Source organism: Protopterus annectens, chromosome 7.part1, assembly GCF_019279795.1.
Source record: "Protopterus annectens isolate FY-2018-M chromosome 7.part1, PAN1.0, whole genome shotgun sequence".
NCBI classification, from domain to species: domain Eukaryota; kingdom Metazoa; phylum Chordata; order Ceratodontiformes; family Protopteridae; genus Protopterus; species Protopterus annectens.
In genome coordinates, this window is record NC_056740.1 from 251000736 (window position 1) to 251028180 (window position 27445).

Below are 27445 nucleotides of genomic sequence, written 5' to 3' on the forward strand. Positions count from 1 at the left end.
AATTCTTATCCCTTACAAGTGGTCCCTGAATCAGGAAATTGTGAACCACATTTTTAGCAAGTGGGGCCAGCCATGCTCTGACCTCCTTGCCACATCCATCAACTCCAAATGCAGCAGCTACTTTGTCCTAATTCCCCCTCTGGGGGAGTTACCGAGGGATAACCTTGTTCACAATTGGCCCCCGGGACTTCTGTATGCTTTCCCCCTGTTTCTATTAATACCCAAGGTTCTCCAGAAAGCCAAATGGTTAAGTCACAGGCTAATTCTCATTGCTTCTTACTGGCCTTGCAGGAGCAGCCTTGGATCCTGGACCCAGTGCTGGATCTTCTGGCTCTTGAGGCAGGAATGCTCCACCCCTGTATTCAAAGCATCAAGCTGACCGCTTGGTTACTCCACTTCCCATCTTAGCCAGGCTTCCAGAGCTATCCCTGGCAGTGTGACATATTCTGATGTTCATCGTGCATACAGCTGCAGTCATAACAGATGGGTTCTCCTGCTGTCAGGCGGGTCCTCGGTCGGCCGAATTCCAAAGTCTAGGTCCGGCGTCGGTTGTCATCGCTTCTTCCCTGACGTCAGTGCGACAGGGGTATAAAGGAACCAGCCGACTCCATTTTCTTCAGTCTTTCTTGCCGTGCGGTGCCCGAAGCAGAAGCAGTTCGCAAGTGCCGGTCGGCCAGCTCCTGAGATTACGAAAATTTGGAAACCGAAGTCTTCTTAAAAGCTAAGTACCCCGTTGGGGAAACTTTTCTTGCCTCAGACCGATGTCAGACAAAGTTAATAATTGTATTTCTTGTGGGAAGCAAATACCGCATAAGGATTTCCATTCCCTCTGTATTCCTTGTTTAGGCCCAGACCACGACGTTTCGGTCTGTCGCTTTTGTGCTACATTCAACAAACGCACTATTAAGCATCGGGCGGAGTTCGCCCAGCATTATTTTGGGAAAGCATTTAACTATACTATGTCGTCGGATACTCCGACTCCGGTTTTGTCTAAAAAAACGCAAAGACAAGGACCGACACTCGAGGTCCGCGGCCTCTACCGACACCACGCCAAAGCCGACTACACGTGGTCCGGTTCTCAGCGAGGCGCCTACGCAGCCCCTGATTACTGACGACACATCTTTGGCGGTGTCTCCTGTGCCCGAGGTCGCAGGCTCCTCGCCCACACCCGACTACAGATACCGAAGCCACTCTTGGCGTTGAAACACAGAATGTGGACAGGTCCACCTCCACTCAAGGTGTCTTCAGACCTTCCTCTTCTTTCTCCATCAAGGCTTTCACCAAGTCTAAAGCAACCATGCACTCTAAGAGACCAGCTACACAGGGCCCATCTCCAGGCCCCATGCCTAAGAAACAGATGCTTAAAATGGCTGAGGATTTAATTACTCTAATCAGAGGTTCTCAGCCCCCTCCGGACAAAAGGCCCAGAGTGGAGGAAGATTCCCCCTCCTCTGATCATGGCTCCATTATTTCAGAACACTCTGATGATCAGGAACAGTCTTACTCCCCTTTTGAAGACTCTGATGCGGAGGAGTCTATTCCTTCTGTATCCCCCCCTGAGGATTACTCATTTGGGGAAACTTTGCCTACCTTAAGGGAACACTTCCACTGTGAAGGCCAGGATTATTCAGATTCCAAGAAAAGGCTCAGGGAATTTCTTTTGTTACCCCAGCACAGGCCTCTGGCTATACCTCCTGTCTTGGACATCCTAGATGATGTTTACTCGGAGGCCTGCCTTAACCCGGACTCTCTACCTCCAGCTCCAGTTAAGCCTGACAGGTACTACAGGGTTCCTGACTCACACCAATTTCTATACAAAAGCCATGCTGCTGACCTAGAAACCATCTCACAGGGGCCCAAGGGAGTTAAGGCCTCCATTGCCAAAAATCCATTGCCTTCCGAGAGAGATTCGGATCCTTAGAAAGGTGGGGAAAAAGGTATATACCTCGGCTACCTTATCCATGAGGGCCTTAAACTGTCAGTTTCATATGCTAAAATACCAACAGTTTTTGTTATCACAATTGAAAAGTAAAATGTCACAACCTGAACAACCAGACTTGAAGGAGTTGCAGGATTTGATGCATAGTGCAGAACAAGTGGGTAAGCATACCTTACAATGTGGTTTTGATGCTCTAGAGGCCTCATGTAGAGCTGCTGTTACAGGCTCAGTCATGCGTAGGCATGCCTGACTCAAGGAACAAGCCTTGCCTGATCATGTCAAAGCTAAATTACTAGACGCCCCTCTTCAAAAGGATGTACTATTTGGTGCTAATGCTGAGGAAGTATTACGGAAAATGGAGGAAAAGGCTAAATCAATGCAAACTGTGAAAGAATTTCTGCAGGTTCAACCCCCACGTTTTAGTAGAAATTGGCCTTCCAAAAACTGGTCCTTTCCTGCCACAGACAGAGACCCCAAAGAGGCAGATACAGGCACCCGAGGGGCAGAGGACAATCACAAGGATCGTATAGAGGCAGACAATGGCAAGCTCCTACACAAAGAGGTGGTGAGGACAACTCGCAATCTTTCAGAAAGCAAACCCAATGACTTTCCCCTTTGCATGCCAACCAGGTCTCAAATGGCAGCCCCCTTAGGAGGAAAGCTGGCATTATTTTCAAAAAATTGGCATGTTGTCACAAAGGACAAATGGATCCTGGACATTATAAACAGAGGCTACAAATTCCATTTTCATACCCTTCCAAAAATGAGAGGCATGCCAAACCTGCCACACAATCAAAGGGCAGAGGCACAAAGGCAAATTTCAAATCTCATAAACATGAAAGCTATTCAAGAGGTACCTACACATGAACAAGGTCAAGGTTTTTATTCCAGGCTATTTCTGGTGCCAAGGAAGGGAAAAGATTAGAGACCTATTTTGGATCTATCCATCCTAAACACATTTCTACTCGTACCAAAATTCAAGATGCTCACTCTACAGCAACTTCTTCCCATGCTGGGCAAGTAGTCTTGGCTGGTAACATTGGACCTCAAGGAGGCATACCTGCATGTCCCAATCAGACAAAATTGCAGAAGGTACCTCAGATTTCTTGCAGGTTCAACCCATTATCAATTCTCTGCATTGCCCTTTGGCTTATCTACTGCACCCAGAGTATTCACGAAATGCCTGGCATCAGTAATTGCCTACTGCAGACTTCAAGGGATACAAATATACCCTTATTTGGACGACTGCCTGATCCAAGCGGACAGCAAGCACATTCTTCTGAAACATCTTTCTTATGTAATAATGTTATTAAACTCTCTGGGATACACAGTCAACAAAGAGAAATCAAGGCTAATACCCTCTCGGAAGATAATTTTCCTGGGTGCCAATTTGGACACAAACACCCAGATGGCCTACCTCACGCCAGAGAAGCAGGGGCAACTAATTCAATACTTCAGAACACTGGCAAATTGCACCAGGCTGACTGCAAGGAAAATCCTGCAGGCTCTGGGATTCATGGCATCTTGCATCTTACTAATCCCATGTGCAAAGCTGCATATGAGAAAACTACAATGGTACCTGAAAAACATATGGTCTCAACACAGCCACAGTTTGGAAACAATTATACCACTAATTCCATGTCTGCAAAAGGAATTTCTGTGGTGGGCTCAAGCATGTCAAACAAACACAGGTCTTCCATTCAGCAAGCCTCAAGCAAATCAAGTCATCACAACAGATGCCTCGGACTACGCCTGGGGGGCGCACATGACAGACCGGTGCATTCAGGGCAAATGGTCCCAAGAAGAAAAGCACCTTCACATCAATCAAAAAGAAATGCTAGCAGTAATAAATGCTATTATAGCTTTCAAGGACCTTCTACAACCAGGTCAACTATTGATAAGAACGGACACCACCACAGTTATGTGGTACATAAACAAACAGGGAGGAACACATTCTTATCCCCTATGCAGACTGGCCATGTCACTTTGGAACATGGCCATGGACTTACAGATGGAACTACAAGCACAGTACTTGCCAGGCAAGGAAAACACGCTGGCAGACAACCTAAGCAGGAATATGACAGATCCACACGAATGGAAATTGCATCCAAAAGTTTTTACAGAAATAATACAAGAATGGGGAAGGCCAGACACAGATCTCTTTGCCTCCCACAAGAATCATCAATTGTCAAAATTCTGCTCAAGGATCTTCCATCCAAAGGCCTGGAGAGTGGATGCTCTTTCCTTCAGTTGGACATCAATGACAGTTTATGCCTTCCCTCCTCTTCCTCTGCTGCCCAAAGTTCTATTAAAGACCAAAGCAGACAGACCAAAGATGATCCTCATTGCTTCGGACTGGCCAAGGCAACACTGGTACCCACTCCTGAGGAGCCTGACGCATTCCCTACCATGGACCCTGCCTCTAATGCCTCTTCTTTTGACTCAGCACAGTTTCAAAACTCTTCACAGCCAGCTAAAAACACTCAATCTAGCCGCATGGAAGATTCCTTAGCATCACAACAGGCCCTACTCTCCAAGGAGGTGCAGGATGTCATTTTGGAGGCCAGAAGGCCATCAACTAGAAAAGCTTACTCTGCAAAATGGAAACGTTTTTGTGTCTGGAATGAGAAAAAGGAAAACTGAATTTACCTCAAATACTACAATATTTGGCTGAACTGCTAAGCAGTGGACTTTCTTTCTCCTCCATCAAAATCCATGCATCAGCCATTTCTGCAGAATACAACACTGATCCACCTTTATTCTCTCACCCTCTCCTAAGGCAGTTCCTCAGAGGGGCTAAGAATTTAAGGCCTCCAAGAAAACAACCAATACCTGCTTGGGATCTTAATTTCATGGTGGAAAAACTGACCTTGCCTCCCTTTGAGCCAGCTGCCTCATCAGATTTGCAATATTTGTCCTGGAAAACAGCTTTCTTTCTGGCTATCACCTCAGCTCGTAGAGTTTCAGAACTACAGGCTCTCATGGCCGTCCAACCTTTTATCATCTTCCATCAGGACAGAGTTTCCTTATGAACCAAGCCATTCTTCATGCCTAAAGTGGTATCCAGGGTAGCTTTAAATCAGGCCATACATTTACCTACTTTTTATCCTAATCCTCAAAACAAAGGGGAGAGATTACTACATTCCTTGGACATCCACAGACAACTGCGTTATTATTTGGACAGAACAAAGCCTTTCAGAAAATCAGAACAGCTCTTTGTGGCCTATGCGGTAGGAGCTCAAGGGAAGCCAATTTCCAAACAGACAATCTCAAAATGGATAGCCCACTGCATACACTTTTGCTATTCCTTTCATGGCAAAACTGTTCCTACAGGCATTAGGACTCATTCCACCAGGGCCACAGCCACCTCTGCAGCATTCCTCAGAGGAGTTCCTACCAAGGATATTTTGGAAGCAGCCACTTGGAGTTCTGTGCATACCTTCTCCAAGCACTACAACCTACCATTATACTCAAAATCTAGAGCAGGCTTTGCCACTGCAGTCTTGCAGGGCATTTTGGCTCCTCCTAATTCCACCTAGTGCCTACCACCTCTTTCTTAGCTTTGGGATTCTACCCATCTGTTATGACTGCAGCTGTATGCACGATGAAGATAGTACAGTTTTGTACCTACCATAAATGTAGATGTTAGAGTGCTTATACAGCTGCAGTCCAGGTTTCCCTCCCTCCTTCCCCTCTTGGGACAGGCCTATAGGCTAACACATCCTCATACAACCTGATTGGGGTATTCATTTATGATGTATTTGCTTGCAACTACTGTATTTTGATTATATTGCACTGCATGATTACACAAATTTATGTATTGCCTTCCTTCTGGGGGCACCTGACATCTGGGGCAAGAAAAACTGAAGAAAATGGCGTCGGCTGGTTCCTTTATACCCCTGTCGCACTGACATCAGGGAAGAAGCGACGACAACCGATGCCGGACCTAGACTTTGGAATTCGGCCGACCGAGGACCCACCTGACGGCAGGAGAACCCATCTGTTATGACTGCAGCTGTATAAGCACTCGAACATCTACATTTATGGTAGGTACAAAACTGTACTTTTGTCGCACAAGAATACAACTAGAAAACTTTATGAAAATAAATGGAAGATATTTTCTTGCTGGGCTGACAAAAACCATATAGACCCCGTAGCCCCTATGTCTGCAGTCCTGGAATTTTTAACAGAAACCTTTAATCAAGGTGCAGCAGAAGCCACAGTACGAGTACAGCTAGCTGCCATATCAAACTACCACGTAGGAGACTTGGGATCCAATATAATGTCCCACAGATTATGCAAAGCCTTTCTGAGGGGTACATTCCTTTTAAGACCTCCCATAAGAGAACCACCACCTCCTTGGGACCTCAATTTGTGTTATCTTCTTTAATTCTCCCTCCATTCGAACCAACCTTCTCTTTCCCACTAAAGTTCTTATCTTGGAAGACTATCTTTTTAACAGCCACTACTTCGCTAGGAAGATTTCATCACTGCAAGCTCTGTTTGCTTTATCTAAATGTTAAGTTGTCAATCTCGCCTTCATTCTTGCTGGATGGGTTCGGAGCCGAGGGCACTTGCTTTAGCTTGAGAACTCCTTTTACCAGCTCGAGGCAACCCTATATCCCATGATGCAAGGCGGAACTACCCCAGATCTCGTTTGCCGCTTAGCGAAAGAGGTCTCCTTTGCCAGCTGAGGTAAGTAATTTTCTTGTTAAAAGAGAAAAGCTTAGTTAGGGTTTTATTTCCCCCTTGTATCCATTTTTATAGTCTGTAGTGAGTTACAGCCCACCCTATTCCCTTGTTTTTCAAACTTTTTATTACCTTTAGTGTAAAAGTTTTAGTTAGGCCTAAACCCCTTTGGTTAATCCCTTCCTGTGTGTTGTGTGTTAGGGGATTAATTTTGTGTGTTTGTTGGGGTTTGTGTGTGTGTGACTTCCACCTAGGATTATGTCTAGGGAAGGCAAGGTCTCAGGCTTCAAGAAGTGTGACTCGTGCTGTCAGAAAATGTCTCTGACAGACGGTCACACTTCTTGTGTTTATTGCCTGGGGCCTTTGCACCTGCAGGACTCCTGTGCTTTGTGTCACTCTTTTAGCCAGAGAGTCCTGCAGGAACGGAGGAATAAGCTCATCCTCCGTGGCTTACTTAAGCCAGAAGGTTCTCCCTCTAAAGCAGGGTCTGGGAAACCTTCTAAGCCACCGAAGGCTCAGGCTTCAGTATCCAAGCCTCCTCAGGTGGCTCCGGCTGGAACCGATGTATCTACCTTAAAAGTAGTGGGTTCGGCACCGGCTGGTTCCGATACCTTGTCTACTGTGGCCTTGTCGGCTCCGGCTGGAGCCGACACCTTATCCAGCATCGGAGCCGAGAAACCTTCGGCTCCATCTGGAATTCTGGGGACTTCGGCTCCGATGACTTCGTCCCGAAAGAGATCTCGGTCCCCTTCGTTACAGAGTATTCACTCTGCTCCGGGATCTCCTCTTTTGTCGGAGCGGAGCCATCGGAGCCGATCTTCGAGATCTTCCAGGCTGTCTGACCACGATTTAGAGAGGGTGGTAAGCAGGCTGTTGAAGTCACAGGCACTGGCCCAAATGCTCCATAGCCCGTCTCAACAGACTTCGGCTATAGCCTCACCCCTTGAACTTCCTCCTCCGACTCCACACCAGAGTTCGGAGCCGGAGCTTCTCGGGACAGCGACTGTTTCGGTGCAAGAGCCAATACATCCTTCGGCTCCGTTGTCCTCAGCTCCGATCTCCTCCTTGAGGCCTTCCTTGGAGGGATCCGGTCGTCGGGTTTCCCTTGTCGGCTCCGAGGGGGCTAGTGGCATCGGACCCTTGTCCGACCCCGCTCTCCCTCTCGGGGCTTCGGCTTTGGTAAGCTCGGCGCCGACATCGGCCTCGGGGCCTTCCCTCTCAGTGGAGCCGGGAATTCCTGTTTCCTCGGAGCGGGGATATTCCGGCCTCCCGGGGAGGGGAGCCTTTGAGGTGATGAGGAGTGTCCTGGCCTCTGAGCCTGGTCAACGGTCCATCCCTCTAGCTCCTCCCTCTTCAGTGCCTGTAGACGCCTCTTGTCAGCCTCTTGCTCTCAGGCCCAGGGATCCATCGCCCCAGGTTTCCCCATTGGGAATTTCCTCCTCTTCCAAAGTTTCTCCTGATCCAGCAGGTGAACCCCCTCGGAAGAGGACGTGTAAGAGGAAACACACAGACTCCCCCGAGTCTACTACATCGGATACCAACTTAGATGAGTCGGAGGGTTCCCCACGATCCCCCTCTGAGGATGTCTCCTTTTCAGACATCCTTGAGCTCCTCAAACAGAGGGGGAATTGGCCATCCATTGATCCCTCCAAGGATGAGTCGGTATACCTGGAGGCTTTTGGATCCCGACCCTCCACCTCCTGGGTGTCTCCGCCTTTTGACCCACTTATGCAGGTAGTGGCTCGGAAGGCATGGGCGGCTCCAGATTCTGTGGAACCTGTCCCCAGGAGACCATCCAAATTTATCACGGCCCCTATGGACAAACAGTTCCTTTCCAAGGGTGTCTCTGTGGATGCTATGGTGGTGGCGGCCACTAAGAAGGAACTGGCGGATCCTTCAGTACCTGTCCATCCTCCTAACAAGGATTCTAGGACCATGGACAGGTATGGAAAGCGGATGTTTTCTTCAGCGACCTTTGCTATGCGTTCGCTGAACTACCTTTGTCACTTCACCAGGCTCCAACGAGATATTCTCAAGGAACTGGGTGAAGTAGTCCAGGATCCTTCTGCTGCTGGGGCTCAAGAAAAGATTGCCTCGCAGCTTGTAATCCTGAATTCCCTATCTAACTCCTCCATGCGGCTCATATCCTATGCGGCCGATGGAGTGAGCAGGGCCGCAGGCACAGGAGTTGCTCTTAGACGCCAAGCCTGGATGCGGCTTTGTAATTTTGCGGACCCCTTTAAGGCGTCCTTCACTAATACCCCCTTTGATGGTTCGGCTTTGTTCGGACCTCAGATGAAGGATACCTTGACCAGGTGTGAGCAGGACGGTAAAACTCTTTCTGCCGTTGGAGTCCAATTTTCCACTCCTTCTAGACCATATCCCAAGGGTCAGAAGGGGGGGAAGATGTGGTTCCGTAAAGCCCAAGGAGCTACACCGGACGACGTGGTCAGTTTACCCCCAGAGGCAGAGGGGTAACAATAATAGACGCCGCCCTAGAGGCAGGGGGGGGTCCTCAGAACCAGGGCAACAGGGAGTCTCTTCCTGAGAAGCCCTTTCAGCATCCCTGAGGTGTTGCCCGACTGTCCACCCTTGGAGGCAGTCGGGGGAAGGATTTCACTGTACCCAGTAGCCTGGCAATCCCTATCACAAGAGATGTGGGTACAGTCGATCATATCCGAGGGTTACAAAATCCCCTTCGAAAGTTTTCCCGTACCTCTACAATCCCTTCCAGACATCTCACCCGGTCAAAGGGATTTGGCAGAACAGGAGGTTTCAAAGCTCCTAGAAAAAAGACTAATTGTATATAAAGCTGCTTATTGACCAAGTCACATGTATAATCTGAGGAAGTCTTTGTGAAGACGAAAACGCATGAATTTAATAGCGTTTATTTTACTTGTGTTTTAAACAATAAAGTGTGCAGTATTCGTATTCTCCTGGGATTTCCTCTTCTTTCGTCCTAGAAAAAAGAGCCGTCCAGACTGTGCCGGCAGACCAGGTAGGATCCGGCGTCTACTTGAGATTCTTTTTGGTCCCCAAAAGGACGGGAGATTGGAGACCAATATTAGACCTGAGCAATCTAAACAGATTTGTCAAGAAGGCAAGATTCCGGATGGTCACGCTTCAGTCCATTCTGCCCTTTCTGGGCAAGGACAACTGGATGTGCTCTATAGACCTTCAGGATGCGTACTATCACATAAAGATTCACAGACGCTCCAGAAGGTTTCTCCGCTTTCGGCTAGGGACCAGTCATTACCAATTCAGAGCACTGCCCTTTGGCCTCACTTCAGCCCCCAGAGTGTTTACCAAATGCATGGCAGTGGTCACAGCTCATCTGAGACGTCAAGGATTCCAGGTGTTTCCCTACTTGGACGACTGGCTCCTCACCGCCACCACCAAGTGTCAGCTTCTTCAATCCAGAGACTACACTCTACAGCTTTGCAGGAGTTTGGGAATTTCAGTAAATTTCGAAAAATCTTCTCTGCTGCCTTGCCAATCTATCATCTTTATAGGCGCAGAATTAAACACCGTCAAAATGTTAGCCAAACTTACAGATCAAAGAATTCTGGACATCCAAAAATTCGTTTTGGATTCTATTGCAGAGCAACAAGATCAAAGCCAGATTTATACTGAAAGTTCTAGGTCTTATGGCTGCGGCTATTGTTATTCTACCACTGGCTCGCTTCCACATGCGTCTTCTGCAGTGGATGCTTTTCACGCAGTGGTCGTACCACAGTCTCCCGATGAGGCACGAAATCTTAGTCACACAGTCGTGCAGAGCTCATCTGAATTGGTGGATATCTTCCCCTCTTCTTCATCAGGGCCGACCCTTTATTCCCCCTCCTCCAGTTGCCACAGTCACTACGGATGCTTCTCTGATCGGGTGGGGGGGGGGGCATTATCAGGGCAGGATGGTCCACGGGACGTGGCAACCCATAGAATACCATCTGCACATAAATGTCCTGGAGATGAGAGCAGTGCTTTTAACGTTGCAAGCCCTCAACGACTTTCTTCCCACGGGGACTATTGCAGTACAGACGGACAACATGTCCGTGGTCTGGTACATCAACAAGCAGGGCGGGACCAGGTCCTATCCATTGTGTCGAGAAGCTCTCAGACTTTGGCAATGGGCGATCTCCTCTCATCGGTTTCTGATAGCAACGCACATCCCCGGCAGGTCCAACCTATTGGCGGACAGGCTGAGCAGATCCATTCTGATGCCTCATGAGTGGTCTCTCAATCAATCTGTGGTGGATCAGATTTTTCTGAAGTGGGGCACTCCTTGTTGCGATCTTTTTGCTACTCCTCAAAACAAGTGCCCCAATTTTTTCACTCTCTTTCCCCTTCCAGGCCAACCCCTGAGAGACTCTCTAACCCAGGATTGGCCCCGGGGATTTCTGTACGCTTTTCCTCCCTTTCCATTGATTCCACAAGTCATTCAGAAAGCCACCGTTTTGAGGGCCAAGTTGATCCTCATTGCCCCATATTGGCCTCGACAAATTTGGTTTCCGTCTCTGCATCGTCACCTTCTGGTGCAGCCCTGGCATCTGGACCCAGTTCCGGATCTCTTGATCCACCAGTCGGGTCAGCAGCACCGGGCCATTCATTCTCTCAACCTCACTGCTTGGTTGCTCCACTTCCTTCCCTAGCCAGGCTACCGATGATTTCTGATTCAGTCAGAGACATCTTAGTGTCTTCTTTAAAGTCGTCCACTAGGACTGTTTATGCTAGCAAGTGGCGACGTTTTTCTATCTGGGCAAATTGCAGAAATATTGATCCCTTTACTGCTCCTGTACATTCTGTTTTAGATTTCCTGGCGGAGGTTTTTCATTCAGGATCCTCGTCATCTACAGTCAAAGTACAACTGGCTGCTATTTCCAAGTATCATGTTGGCTTGCATGACAATAACATTATGTCTCATAGATTATGCAAGGCCTTTCTGAGAGGAGTTTTTCTCCTAAAGCCACCTATAAAGCATCCTCCTCCGCAATGGGATCTAAACTTAATGTTGGCTTCCTTGATACTACCTCCTTTCGAACCGTCTGCTTCATGTTCTTTGAAGTTATTGACCTGGAAAACTATATTCTTACTGGCTGTCACTTCTGCAAGAAGGGTTTCCGAGATTCAAGCTCTCTGCATTCGTTCCCCTTATTTGGTTTTTCATAAGGACAGGGTATCATTAAGAACGAACCCTTCCTTTCTCCCCAAAGTTGTGTCTCAAACCAATATTAACCAATCTATAGATCTACCAATTTTTTTCCCAAACTATTCCGACAGAGCTGAACAGAAACTGCATTTTTTGGATGTCCATCGTCAGCTCAGGTACTATTTGCATAGAACTAAACAATTCAGGAAATCGGACCAATTATTTGTCTCCTGTGCAGAAAACAGGATAGGTCTTCCAGTTTCTAAAGTGACCTTATCCAGATGGTTGACTTCCACCATTTCCTACGTATACTCTCTCAGAGGCAAGCAGCTATCTTCTAAACCAAAAGCACACTCAACCAGGAGTTTATCCACTTCTACAGCCTTTCAGGATAGACTACCCATTGATACCATTTGTGCAGCAGCTACTTGGGCCACGCCTCATACCTTTGTCTCTCATTACAAGTTGGACTTGGCCTCCAGAGATAGGGCCAGTTTTGGTTCCACAGTTCTCAAGAGTCTGTTCCATTGAGCCACCCGGGATACAGGTGCTAGGGACGCGGTCCCATCCAGCAAGAATGAAGGCGAGATTGACAACTTAACATTTAGAAGTTATGTACCTACCATAACGTTCCATGTTAGTTGTCTTCTCGCCTTCTTTCTTGCCCTCCCTCCTTCCCCCTGGCCTGGACAGATCTTGAAGAGTTCCTATCAGGTTGTTTTCCTCCTGAGCCTTCATATGAGGACTTCTATTATGAACTTGTGTTCCTAATTATGTTAGGTTAGTCTTAGCAGGGTAGGTTAGCTACCAAACGAGATCTGAGGTAGTTCCGCCTTGCATCATGGGATATAGGGTTGCCTCGAGCTGGTAAAAGGAGTTCTCAAGCTAAAGCAAGTGCCGAGTCGGAGCCGAGGATCGGCTCCGAACCCATCCAGCAAGAAAGAAGGCGAGAGAAGACAACTAACATGGAACGTTATGGTAGGTACATAACTTCTAATTTTCCACAAAGACACAGTCTCTTTCAGGACAAATCCTTCTTTCCTGCCAAAAGTCTGTTCTGAGGCCAACTTAAATCAGTCTATTGAGCTTACCCGTATTTTTGCCCAGTCATGGCAACAAGGCAGAATACAAGCTTCATCAATTGGATGTATAAGCAGTTACGTTTTTACCTACATAGGACAAAGGAATTTAGAAAATCTGACCAACTGTTTTTTTCATTCTCAGAAAATAGAAAAGGACTTTCATTTTCAAAAGTCACCTTTCAAAATGGCTTTACAGACACCATTACTTATGTCTATGTACGTCTCAGAATAACGAGCTGCCGGGACAAATTATAGGGCATTCTACTAGAGCTGTGTCGACTTCCATTGCTTTTCAAGCTAGGCTCCCTTTGGATTCAATTTGTGCTGCAGCTACGTGGGTTAACCAGCATACTTTTATCACTCATTACAAAGTAGATGTGGCCTCCCGGAACAGGGCATCATTTGGTTCCACAGTTCTGAAGAGTTTATTCCCTTGAGCCACCTGAGAAAGAAGGTGCTGGGGACGCTGTCCCATCCATCAAGAATGAAGGCGAGATAGGACAACATAACACAAAAAAGTTATGTACTCACCATAACGTTCCATGTTTATTGTCCATAATCTCGCCTTCATTCTTGTAATCCACCCCTCCTTTCCCCCTTACTGGACGATTGAGAGGAATTTTCTGAAATTGGCTGTAAATTTCCTGATTCCCTTCATGCCTTAGGAATTGTAGGCAGAGGATCTGTTGTAGTTGTATTGGGTTGCATAGTCTAGTGATTAGTTTCTCTCAAACGAGGTTTGGATAACAGTTGCTAGGCATCTTGGGATAGGATGTAGCCTCGAGGCAGTGAAAGCTGTCGAGCTTTAGTATGCGGTCAAGTCAGAACCAATGCTTGGTTCTGAACCCAGCCATCAAGAATGAAGGTGAGATTATGGAGAATAAACATGGAATGTTATGGTGAGTACATAACTTCTTTTTTTTGTTTGTTTTGGCAGCCAACAGCATTAAACTTTATAGGGTGGTGTTCTGCCTGTGCCATTTAGTTTTTATATCTCAGCTTAAAAGAATAATTTCCATAGTTAAAGTAATTTGCTCTCCCAGCATTTCTGACAGAGTATCTTGTAGGGGATTCCTAAAATCCATTAACACATTGCAGCCCACAAAACATGTTTCTCATCGCACCTCCGGCATTTGCTATCTACCTGAGGAAAAAGTTCTGTGCAGTCTGCTTGGGGTATAAAAATATCTGTGCAGGCACACAAATGCAAAAATCCTAAAACTTCTAGACTTTTTGCATACTTGGGAGCCATACCAATATCCTCCTGTTGTTGTTCTGCACATTGCTTTTCCAGTTTCTCTCCCCAATCTGTTCTAATATCCTCTGATTGACTCTTATAGTTACCATGCAGTATTTTATATACTCCCAACCATCTCTTTTTAATAATAATTTATATTCTAAATTTAGTTCAAAACTCTCCCAGAGATGGCCTTTCATTTAGCATTGCCCATATCCCTTTCTGTTTGCCTGTACTCTGCTAGATAATAATCCCTGTTAGGGAAGGTAGGTTGTAATCTGTAATGCAGACTTCTGTGTGGCCCTGTTTCAGTCTTTTGTCTTTCCCCCTCTAATTATTTGCTTTCAATGTCTTGTTTTCTTTGCCAATTTTCTCCAGTAAATTCTAGCCTCCTCTTGTCTGTTTTCCATAATCCTCTTTGCAGTCATCCCCATTGGCAAAATCTCCTTTCTCCATTCCCAAGTTGGCTTAGTTCTCTGATTACTTTGATATTTTGAGTGTAGTAGTTTCTATGGCCTGTATTCCCCTTAAGGACCTGAGTCCAGAATCCTACTTTCTCTTTATTTCTTGAACTCACGCCCATCCCATTTCATCATTATTCATTTCCATGTTTATTTATAACCTTCTGCTTGTGTTATGTACATGAGGTTTAACTGTGTAGCTGTAAAATATCCATTCAAATGAGGTAATACTAATCTACCTTTTTCTAATTGGCAGATCTGTTTATCCCGCTTACTGTTGCCTCTTCCCCTTCCATATACATTTCTTGAACTCTCTTTATTAATTATTGTCCACAACTTCTCTGGTTGATAAAAAATATGCCTGACTTGTATGTAAGACTTTGTGTCTTTCGGCTTTTCCTGGTTAGGGGTCGCCACAGCGGAACTCCGGTCCGCTAATGATTGGTAGTTGATTTTTATGTGCCGAGTTACCAGCCTTGATGCACAGCCTTCAACGAAGGTACGCCCATTCACGCATGTCTCCACGCAGAAGACGCTCTAGCTAAGAATCTAATCGGACAGCGTCTTACTGTGAGGCGACAGCGCTACCGCATATAAGACTAAAGTGACTAAAACATTTTCACTTCTTGTGTCTTACTATCCATATCCAGGATCTTCCAGTTTGAGTTTTTGTATTATTTTTTTAGTTTCTTCTCAAATGTCCTAACTGCCATAACAGAATCCTTTTTCATCCATACACCTAAATAATTCATCTGATCATGTCCCCATAAAGATGGGTATTATGTATCCTATTCATGTAGGGTTTTATCTTCATTAATTTTATGTCCCAAAAAAGACCTGCAGCCATCTTGAAATGTCCCATAGCACTCAAATTTCCTTTTATGGATTTTTCAGGATCAAATTAACTTCTCTTGATTACTGTACCATTTATATCATTAAATTTGTGAGATGCTTATTTTTTTTTTGCCAGTAGCTCTAAATGTAAAGCGGAATGGGTGGCGAAAGCCAAACACACACTGGCTAGGCTTATAAATGCCCTAGGGCAGATAGCCTAGTATGAACCTATGAACCTATAAAGGGGGTCATAGGACATTCCTGGGTTGTTCTTCTGTTCAAGCACAGGTTGTCAGTGAGGAGCCTTACTTCCTTACTTCTTGCTTCCAGCACTTCATATGTCTCTTTAATTAGCTCCTTATTCTGTTGTGGAATGCAGGTGCTACCATTGCTAGTCTAGAAATCCCAACTATCCCAGCTGATTCTATCAAACGCTTTCTCTGCATCACGGCCCACTAATGATAGAGGCATTTTCTAACATTCATCTTTCATCTGTACCGTCATTTTGTTACTGCTGTTGAATGTTTGCCACTTCTCCCCAAAACTGCATCGATGCATATCCATCTATCTTGGCAACATATTTGCTATTCTCTTAGTTATTGTAGACATAAGCACGTTATAAATCATGGTTTAAAATTTAAATTGGTCCACATGAACCTGGGTCTGAAGGATCTTTACTAAGCTGGGTCCTTGGTATTGAGCAGTGTATTTTTTTCTTTCATTTTGCAGGAAATGTCAGACAGACTTCTGAGAGCTTTATGCTTATAATGTACAGCTTTGTGGATACTGCTTTCTCACTTCTGTTTTAGTATCTTTATGGGATTATGGAACATTCAAGTGATGTACTTGACACATCTGCGTAGATCAGCTTTCTGTAAGCCATTGTAAATGTAGTATAACTTGGAACTAGTAGTATATTTGTATGGCTATTTTTCAGGTCTCAGTGGTGGTAGAGAAACAAGTTGGGCATGTTTGAGTGGGCGCAAACTGTGGAGTTTTTGAAATGTTTTATAAAGTTTTAATTATTAGTTTTGAGTAGCTGTATTTGTAGACAGACTTGTCTAACCTCTGGTGGCCCAAAGAAATTGCATATTTTCTTTGAACTGCTCTGCAATACTATATATCCATTGTTGGTCTGTGCATTTTGCATGCAGTATTGAATTGTCATATCTTTGTGCACACTTTTTTGGACATCATCTGCCATTCTGCACTTGACCGTTAACAGCATTCCCATGTGTGTTTTTTTTAATTGCACATTTCTTAACCAGGTAAACCCACTGATTTTCCCCATTGCAGGAAATGGATGGCAAAGTGCAGCTATAAGAATGTTATTTTGATTTTATCTATATTGCTTCTGCTATGCATGCCAGTAATGGCTCAAGGATATGGTCTGTGGATTGGACCATAGCAGGAGCATGTTATTTGCTTCTGTGAATGGCGCAAATCCTGAAAAGTTCCTGTGTCATCATGTAGTCTAGTAGGCAAGTGCTCCAGCACTCTTTCTGGGTGTGAATTTGGCGAAATGTGCACCCTCGGCACACATCCCAATTCTCACTACTTCACCCCCCCCAGGAGAAAGAAGCAAGTAGGCATTGTGTATCATCACTTTTCCATACTCCCAGCTGATTGGACACACAATTTACCAACTTTTGTTAAAAACTTTATAATTTTCATATTTATTGAAATAGTATTTTCAGTGATTTGGTCCTATTTAGATTTTTTTTTTTTTTTTTTTTTAGTATTATTTGTATGAATACAGCTTTGATGAAATCAAACGTCGACCAACTCATGTGTGTCCATTTGCTGTTGTATCATTTGCTTACAAAGACAAAGAGACGTTGCAGGTACCAAAACCTTTGCCACCATCAAGGTGAGTGGAGACTGCTTTTTTGAAGACGTGTTTCTCTTTTTTCCCCCCTTCATTTTAACTGCAGTGTTACTGATTAAATACTGGTGTTCATAATTAGATCACTGTTGCATTAGCCTAAGCTAGATATGGGTGTTATCCTGCAAGGATATGATGACTGTCCAGCATCCAGCGCTTTAGAGTACCTTCCACAGACTCAACTGCAGAAAGCCTTGAGGAGGGTCATATAAAATCAGTGGTAGGGTACCAAATCTTTTAGAACTTTGCCTTTGAAGTGTGCTATCCCTGCAGGCTTCGAGTGATCTGTTACCTAGTGTTTCACGAAGGCTAGGCACATAAGTACCCTTTTGAGGGGAAACCTTCCACTTATTATTTTCAGGAAAAAAAGTTTCCTTTTTAAAAGAAAACAAAATTATTTTACCAGGAAATTGTGTTTTTTGTCTGTGTCTGAATATTTTAGTCAGAAAGTGCATTTTTTTTATCTACTTCTTTCTTGGACACAATAACAATCCTTTTCCATACCTCTCAACTTGTTAGCTGTAAAAGTCTAGACAAAGGCTAATGTAATGGTTGGACAAAGGACCAAAAACAAGGATAGATTTTTAAATATTGCTCTTATAAACTCCGATGCAGGAATAACAGGATTTGTATTAGCATGCATTTTTTTGGAGGTTATGAAGTCTAAAACTCTTTAGTGACTTCAGTCCTCAGTGATTTGCCAGAAAAACTGTAGCAAAATCAAAAGAACACCACTAAGAATGCTCCAAAACCATAGAATAAGAGTCAGAAAAAAGGGAGTGCTACACCATTGACGTAAAAACAACTAAGAACTTTAATAAAACAGGATAAGCGCTTTCGGCATGTGCCTTCTTCAGATCCTTCTGGCAAATGCTAAAATCAACCTATTTAAAAGCATCCTAGCAAACCAATTAAGCAATAATTAGAACAATTAAGCAAGCAGTTCCGTCACAACCATCACATGGCCCCTTTAGATAACATAGACTCAAGCAAAAACCCCATTTCCAGCAAAGACAAAAAGATATAAAATAAAAAAACTACTTACATTAAAAAACTTGTCAACTCAAAATAAAAATTTTGATGAAAACAAAATGAATAATACATTCAGTACTCGAAAATAAATGAAAATAACCCATGTTATAAAAAACTACTTTGAACTCAGTTTCACTAGTATTAACATACTAAACCCAGGAGCCACCCATTGATGACATAAATCTCACTGAAGCTTCAATCTTAGAGATTAAGCACTGTAATAGCATAACTTACTAACAGAGCACCAGAAATACAAGCTATGCTACAGTGAATCTACATTAGAACTTATGAACCAATCTTCGTTCTTTCAAGAACGGTTTGAGTGGAACCATACAATTAAGCCCCGGGGGGCAATCCGCTCTCAGATTCCGTTAACCATTTAGATTCCTTCAGTTTCTGTTCTGTTAGTTATATCCCCTTTCCTTATTGTTAACCTAACCACTGAGAGCACCATAAACCCTAAAACTATGAATAGCATTGTCTCTAATATGAGTATACAAAGCATTGGTGACCACTTTATTGTGTATGTCAGAGTGGTGCTTAGAAATCCTTTCTACAATTTCTATATGCCTTCCTCCCTTTCCTCTCATACAAAAGATCCTCCTGAAAATCAGGAGGGTGTGCCAAAAATCGTGCTGGTGACTCCTTATTGGTGAAGGCAGCATTGGTTCCCCCTTCTACTATACCTCACCAAGGGCAATCATCACAAGTTACCTCCCAAGGTGGACCTACTCGCACAGCAGAAGGGGACGTTCATCCGCCCTCATCTAGAGATGCTGTGTCTTAACACTCTGGGTGATAAAAGTTTAATACCCTTCAGACACCACTACTCTGAGGAAGTGCTTTCTGTCCTGAGGGAGGCCGGGGAACCTAACATAAGGAGATCCTACATTTTAAAATGGGAAAGATCCTCCAAATAGTGTCTCAAAAGACATATAGTGATCCCTTAGTCTTGGCTTGTGTGTGTGACCTTATCAAGGTAGGCCTTTCATACTCTTAAGTGAAAGTGCACCTATCTACTGTTTCTGCCTGTTTACCCTTAGACCCTCCTTTACTCTTCAGGCTAGATGGTAAATTGTTCCTGAAAGGGGTCTTGCACATCAGACCACCAAGGAAGCCAATCCCACCGCCTTGGGACCTAAATTTTATCCTGGAAAAACTCACACTGGCTCCATTCGAACCAGCCAGTTTTGCATCACTACAGATGTGCACGTGGAAAATAATCCTGGTAGTAGTTCTCACCTCAGCTAGAAGGGTATCAGAGTTGCAGGCACTCATGGCATGCCCCCCACTCCTACACAATCTTCCACAAGAATAGGGTGACCCTGTGCATCAACCCTTCCTTCATGCCCAAAGTGATCAGTGAGCAATCATTAAATCAGTCCATTCACCTGCCCACCTTCTTCCCCTCTCCTACCAATGGCAGTGAGGGAATACTCCGTTCCCTGGATGTTCACAGGTAGCTAAGGTTTTATCTGGACAAAACTAAGACCATTAGAAAATCTAATCAACTCTTTGTATCCTTTCATCCCAGGGTCCTGGGCAAGGCAGTCTCCAAACAAACTATTTCCTGTTGGATTAGGAAAACTATCTGCTTCTGCTACTCCTACCATGGCAAGGACTTACTTCAGGGGGTCAGAGCACACTCTCTTCTAGGGCTGTAGCATCCTCCAAGGCCTTTTTCAAGGGCCTAGACACAGCCTACATCCTGGAGGCAGCCATATGGTCCACTATACACACCTTTTTTCAAGGGCCTAGACACAGCCTACATCCTGGAGGCAGCCATATGGTCCACTATACACACCTTTACCAGACACTATAAATTGGATCATATCTCCAGAGCCAGAACAGGTTTTGCTAGGGCAGTCCTGCAGGGATTTCTGGAATCGGCTACCTCTACCTCCACCCTTTCTCCTTCCTAAGCTGTGGTACTCTCCCACAGTAAGAATACTGCAACATGGAAGAGAAGGACATCTATGGTTATGGTAAGATTTTACACAACTATTCTTTCTCTCCAACTCCATTAGATGAGTTTTTATTTCTTAGTAGTTACAGGATGAAGGATGCGGGTGCCTCCTCCCAAACTGAGGAGATATTGTATGTCGCCAGTGGGTTTACCACATGCTACACCCATTCCTCCTATTATGCCAGCTTTGGAAGATGCATTAAATGCTGCCTGCAGTAGCCCTGACTTTTAGCCTTCACTCAGCAAAAAAAGGCAGAACACTTAATACCAACCCTTCTCCTGCAGACAGAAAGGTATGGTATTGGACAGGTTTCACAAGAGAATTTCCTGCTTCCAGTTTATTCTGTCAGTTGTTGACAGCTTGTGGGGTTGTTCTGCCTCACTTGCTTCAGTGGGTAGGTCCTTTATAAATCCTACAAATTTCTAAACTGTCTCAGGTGTCTAAAGGGTGGACTTAATACAGATCTTTCAAACTATAGGCCAATTGCCATTTTATTGCCCCTATCAAATGTATTCATACGTAATTTCTTAGCTGTTTAATAGATAATAAACTTCTGTCTCCAACCCAACATGGCTTTAGTCCTCGTCACTGCACAATGTCTGATTTGTTAAATTTTATACTGTCAACACCCATAGAAATGCTGGAAGCCAAGTCACCACCATCTTCCTAGACTTATCAAAAGCTTTTTAATACTGTTTCCCACCAGAAACACTTTTCTCTTCCTTAAGACTCACGAATACCTCTCAAACTGAGCACAGTCAGTGAAATGGAAAAATGATTTCTCCTCCTTGCTTGTAACTTTTGGCATCCCACAAAAATCGATATTAGGCCCCATACTTTTCAACATATTCATCAGTGACCTCTGCACTGCTACAAAAATGCTTCCCTAGTTTAATATGCTGATGACCCTGACCCTAATCTGTTTTGTCAGCTCTCTTTCTAAACTCCAGGACCTTACCTAACAACTCTTATTAATGGAGACGTGTAAATAATTCACAACTACTACTAAACCCTAAAAAAGCGAATTTACTGCTCTTTACCCCACAACACCTCTCCAACAAAACAACAGTATTAACGTTTGTCTCTGCTAGCAACACCATGTTGGAACAAGTAAACCCCACAAAATTACTGGGTTTCATCACAGATGACCAGTTGAGATTTGACTACATGTAGCTAAAAAAAAATCTAAAACTAGACACATTATACAGAGTAAAACCTACCTTGGGTACATGGCCAGAAAATGTCGAACCGCTACTTTCTTACTGACGTCTCTCCTGTATTCTGAATCAGTTTTCACTAACCTTCAAGTCTCTCAACTGTCAAAACTTGAGCAGTGTTATAAAGTAACCACATTTGCAGAAAACCTTAACAGTACATTATTTCACTGCCTAGCCTTCAGAGAATTAAACTTGTTAGAACTATGTCACCTAGCTCTTTCTCTGGCTAAAATAAGCAAACTTCTCTGAAAGCTAGACAATTGCCCAGCCCTTAACAATTTGATAGAACACTACTCCCCAAATAGAATTTTGTTCTAGAGAAAAATCACTAATTACTATAAGCAAGTCATGTAATACTGTGCGTGATTCTATATTCAAATAGTGTAGCTGAACTATCAAACCACGTTCCTGTATTACAGAAGTATATTCAGAACACAAACTCATTTAAAATACAACTAAAACTTCACCTATCATATCGGTGTTTTCTGCTCATGTATATCTCAAGGAAAAATGCCATTGTTCTCTTCAGCTTACCATATCATCAAAGCATTTCTCTTCATTCAGAATCATCAGCCCCACAACCAGTCTTTACCAATACCTGAATAGTTTTACTAGCATCTCCCAGCCATACATGTAGACCCAGCGTCCATTTGCCTCAGATCATGAATATGTTGGATCCGATTGGATCCTGTGTCTGCACTTTTTAGACTTTCCAGTCCACTGCTCAGACTCCTCACTTCTGTTTATAATCCCCCCTCTCATTTGCTGCTTGTTAGACTTTGATATGATCTGTGGGCTCAGACTTTGACAGGATTATGTGGTAATTTCTGAGGACCCAAATCTAGCTGGGGGTCCTTCCTGTACCTCCTGCTCTGGGTGTGCCATATATAGCCACAATCACCCCTTCCTTCTTATATTACTTTCTCTGGTTTGTCTTTCAGATCTGGTGATCAGGAAGCTAAGTGTTTCCTGCAGGATACCCTTGTCAGATCCAGTAGCCTGGTCTGCTTTGACTCCAGCTGTTTGCCCTTACCCGCGTGAGTCCAATGGTTTTGTATCTCAAGGGGGTCTTGGAGCCAGTTTTGGGGGATTGGGTTAAACTCCATTTCTGTTGGAGCCATCCCTTGTCCTGGGTGCGTGAGCTCTGGATAGGTTGCTCTAGTGTCTGCCTTGGAGCTGAGTCGGCTCTTATGCTTAGAGGTTCCTCTTTCAAGTTCTTCAGATCCCAGTAGCCCTTCCTTAGATCCATTTCATCTTTGTCTTTTAAATCCTTCAAAAAGGTACTCTCTAGATCGAGAGGTGGTCTCTCATTCTCACTGTGCTCCATCCTGATCTGGCAGATGTTCATCGTGTTACACTGCTGCAGTCATTACACTTGGGTTATCCTGCCATCAGGCAGTTCCCCAGTCGGCCTGAGTTCCAAAGTCTTGGTCCAGCGTCAGTTGCTGTCGCCTCCTCCCTGACGTCAGTGCAACAGGGGTATATAAGATGCAGCCAATGGCATTTTCTTCAGTCTTTCTTGCCACGCAGTGCCCGAAGCAAAAGCAGTTCGCAAGTGCCGGTCGGCCGACTCCTGAGATTTTCATTCCGAATCCAGAACCGAAGTCTTCTACAAAGCTAAGTACCCGTTGAAACTTTTTCTTGCCTCAGACCGATGTCAGTAAAAGTTAATAACTGTATTTCTTGTGGGAAGCAAATACCTCATAAGGATTTCCATTCCTATTGCATCCCATGCCTAGGCCCAGACCACAACGTCACTGGTTGTCGGTTTTGTGCTAAGTTTAACAAGCGCACTATTAAACATCTGTTTGATTTTGCCCGACATTATTTTGGCAGAAAATTTAATTACACCATGCCGTCGGAACTTCCAATGACCGGAATACATAAAAAATGCAAAGACAAGGACAGGCATCCGAGGCCCAAACCTGACAACGAAGCCTCTTCTAGGCAGGTCGCCGGTTTTCAGCGAGGCACCTTCGCAGCCCCTGACTACCTCTTCTGCAGAACCACAGGCTGCCTCCGACTCCCATGTGGAGATGGCTGGGCCTTCGGACGCACAAGTTCTTCAGCCTACTGAGGCTTAACCCTTCAGAGGGATCCAGAGTAGCTGAGCAACCCGAAGCTTCAGAGGGTGTTTTCAGACCTACTCAGTTAACAATTAAACCCCCTACTAAGTCTAAGCCTCCTTTAAAAACAAGGAAGCAAATACAGCATTCTCCAGGACAGGCTTCCATTCCTAAGAAACAAATGCTCAAAATGTCCGAAGACCTAATCACTCTGATCAAGGGGGTCCCATCCCCCTGCTGATAAAAGGCCCAGACAGGATGCAGACTATGACTCATCCGACCAGGTGTCCATTTCTTCAGATTCATCCTCAGACCTAGGATATTCTTTACCCCCTTATGATGACTCTGATGCTGAGGAATCAATTCCATCAGCCTCTCCGCCTGAGGACTACTCCTTTGGGGAAACCTTACATACCATGAGGGAGCATTTCCATTGGGAAGGCCAGGATTACTCTGAATCCAAGAAAAGGCTCAGAGACTTCCTTTTATTACCTCAACACAGACTCCTTGCTATTCCGCCAGTGTTAGACATTGCGGATGATGTCTTTACTGAATCCAGCTTAAATCCTGACTCTTACCTCCAGCCCCAGTTAAACCTGACAGATACTACAGAGTCCCTGACTCACACAAATTTTTGTATAAAAGCCCTGTTGCTGACCCTGAAACTATTTCTCAGGGACCCAAAGGGATTAAGGCCTCATCAGCAAAAAATCCAGTCCCCTGTGACAGAGATTCCAGAGCATTGGACAGATGGGGAAAGAAAGTGTATACGTCTGCAACCTTAGCTATGAGAGCCTTAAATTGCCAGTTTCACATGCTAAAATATCAGCAATTTTTAATGTCTCAGTTAAAACAAAAAATGCTTCCAGATTCAGATCCTCCTAATTTTAAAGAAATGCAGGATTTATTGCATGCAGCTGAACAAGTGGGAAAGCATATTTTGCAATGTGGTTTTGATTCTTTAGAGGCCTCCTGTAGAGCAGCAGTTACAGGCTCTGTCATTAGAAGGCATGCTTGGTTAAAAGAACATACATTACCAGATCATGTTAAAGCAAAATTATTGGATGTACCTTTACAGCAGTATGTGTTATTTGGAGTTAAGGAAGAAGAGGTATTAAAGAAAATGGAGGATAAGGCAAAATTTATGCAAACGGGACGTCCGAGAGGTAGAGGTCAACCACAAGACCCTTACAGGCCTCGACAATGGGGTGCACCAGGCCAGAAAGAAGGGGAAGACAGGCCCCAACCATATAAAAAGCAGCCTCAATGACTTCCCATTACAGCTGCCAAACAACTCTCTCTTGGCAGCCCCCTTGGGAGGAAAACTAGCACTTTTCTATCACAATTGGCATTGGATTACCAAAGACAAATGGGTTCTCAACATTGTATCTCCAGGTTGCAGGTTCCACTTTCACACTCTGCCAAGGTTAAAAGGAATGCCAAATCTGCCACCAAATCAATGGACAGAGGCTCAAAAACAAATTACAGCATTCATGGAAATGAGAGCTATTCAAGAGGTACCACCACAAGAGCAAGGATAAGGATTTTATTCAAGACTCTTTCTGGTTCCCAGAAAGGACAAAGCCTGGAGGCCCATTCTGGATCTTTCTTCTCTAAACACTTACCTGGATGTTCGAAATTCAAAATGTTGACACTACAGCAGCTTCTTCCCATGCTGGGCAAGAAAGCTTGGCTCGTGACCTTGGACCTCAAGGAGGCATACCTGCATGTCCCTATCGGACAAAACTGCAGAAGTTACCTCAGATTCATAGCAGGTTCAATGCACTATCAATTCTCTGCACTGCCCTTTGGCTTATCTACTGTGCCCAGGGTCTTCACAAAGTGCCTGGCACCAGTTAATTGCATTTTGCAGACAGAAAGGAATTCAAATTTATCCGTACCTGGACGACTGCCTGATTCAAGCAGAGAGCAAGGACATTCTTCTAGAGCATTTGGCGTTTGTAAAACAGTTAAGTTGCCTGGGGTACACAGTAAACAAAAAGAAATCAAAACTAGTGCCCTCACAAGAGATAATATTCCTGGGTGCCAGCTTGAACACAACGGCCCAGATGGCTTATCTCACGTCAGACAAGCAAGGACAAACTGACTCAATACTTTCAATTGATGGCAACAAAAATCCAACTCCCTGCAAGAAAAATTCTGCAGGCCTTGGGTTACATGGCATCTTGCATACTACTAATTCCATATGCAGGACTGCATATGAGGAAACTACAATGGTACCTAAAGAGTGTATGGTCTCAACACTGTCAAAGTTTGGAAACAGTTATACCACTAATTCCTTGCCTTCAACAGGAGTTTCGATGGTATGCTCAAGCTTGTCACCTCAACTAGGGACAGCCTTTTACTCAACCCACAGCCAGGCAAACACTGACAGCAGATGCATCAGATTACGCCTGGGGAGCACACATGGCAGGAAAATGTATTCAGGGCAAGTGGCCCGCAGAACAAAGGCATCTTCACATCAATCAAAAAGAGATGTTAGCTGTACAAAATGCCCTTATAGCTTTCAAGGACCTGCTGCATCCAGGACAACTATTACTAAAAGCGAACAATACCACAGTTATGTGGTACATAAACAAGCAAGGGGGCACTCACTCCTACCCCCTCTGCAGACAAGCCATGACATTGTGGAACACAGCTCTAAACTATCAAGTTCATCTGCAAGCACAATTTCTGCCAGGAGAGAAAAACACACTGGCAGACGACTTAAGCAGAAACATCGTGGATCCCCATGAATGGGAATTAAATCCACAAATATTCAAAATGATAACACAGAAATGGTGGAGCCCGGACATAGATCTGTTTGCATCCCAAACGAACTGCCAGCTGCAGAAATTCTGCACAAGGAGTTACCATCCACAAGCATGGAAAGTAGATGCCCTCTCATTCAGCTGGAAAAACCTACAAGTATATGCTTTTCCTCCACGACCTCTCCTTCCAAACGTTCTCATAAAAGCCAGGCAAGAAGAGCCAAAGATGATCCTGATTGCTCCAGACTGGCCATGCCGGCACTGGTACCCAATCTTAAAGAATTTGGCACAAGAACCACCGTGGATATTGCCTCAAATCCCACATCTGCTGACTCAGCACAACAATCAGATACTTCACAGTCAGCTAAAGACCTTAAACCTAGCTGCATGGAAAATTCCTTAGTCAAGCAAGCAATGCCTCTCTCCAAAGCTGCTATGGATGTCATTCTGGAGGCCAGAAGGCCTATTACCAGGAAAGCCTATTCGGATAAATGGAAGAGATTCTGTGCCTGGAACCAGGCTCACAGCCTTGACCCTCTTGTCCCAAACATTCCTCAGATTCTACAATATTTAACTGAGATGCTGGACAAAGGCCTCTCTTTTTCATCCATCAAGATCCACGCCTCTGCCATCTCTGCTCATTACAACACGGATCCTCCAATTTGCTCTAATCCTTTGCTAAAACAGTACCTCAGAGGGGCTAAAAACATAAGACCGCCCCATAGAGTACCTACTCCAACTTGGGACCTCAACTTTGTTTTGGAAAAATTAACTTTACCTCCCTTTGAGCCAGCTAACACAGCAGAATTAAAATATATTCCTTGGAAAACTGCTCTGCTCCTGGCAATAACATCAGCTAGAAGAGTTTCAGAATTACAGGCACTAATGGCAGTGGAACCTTTCCTCATTTTCCACCAGGACAGGGTGTCCTTAAGAACTAACCCTACGTTTATGCCAAAGGTGGTTTCAAGTGTGGCTCTAAACCAAACTATTCACTTGCCAACTTTTTATCCAAAACCACAGAATAAAGGGGAGAGACTACTGCATTCTTTGGACATTCACAGGCAGTTACACTTCTACTTGGACAAAACCAAAGCTTTCAGAAAATCTGAGCAATTA

At 44.5% G+C, this 27445-nt stretch overlaps 1 protein-coding gene across 6 annotated transcripts in view; it reads left to right on the top strand.

Moving 5' to 3' along the window:
- TASOR (transcription activation suppressor) overlaps positions 1-27445 on the top strand; it is a 2736533-nt gene that overhangs the window by 647028 nt on the left and 2062060 nt on the right. For all 6 annotated transcript variants that reach the window (XM_044078696.1, XM_044078698.1, XM_044078701.1 and 3 more), the window contains exon 7: positions 17128-17258. In XM_044078696.1, the coding sequence (XP_043934631.1) occupies positions 17128-17258 (131 nt within the window). The remainder of the gene's footprint in view (positions 1-17127; positions 17259-27445) is intronic.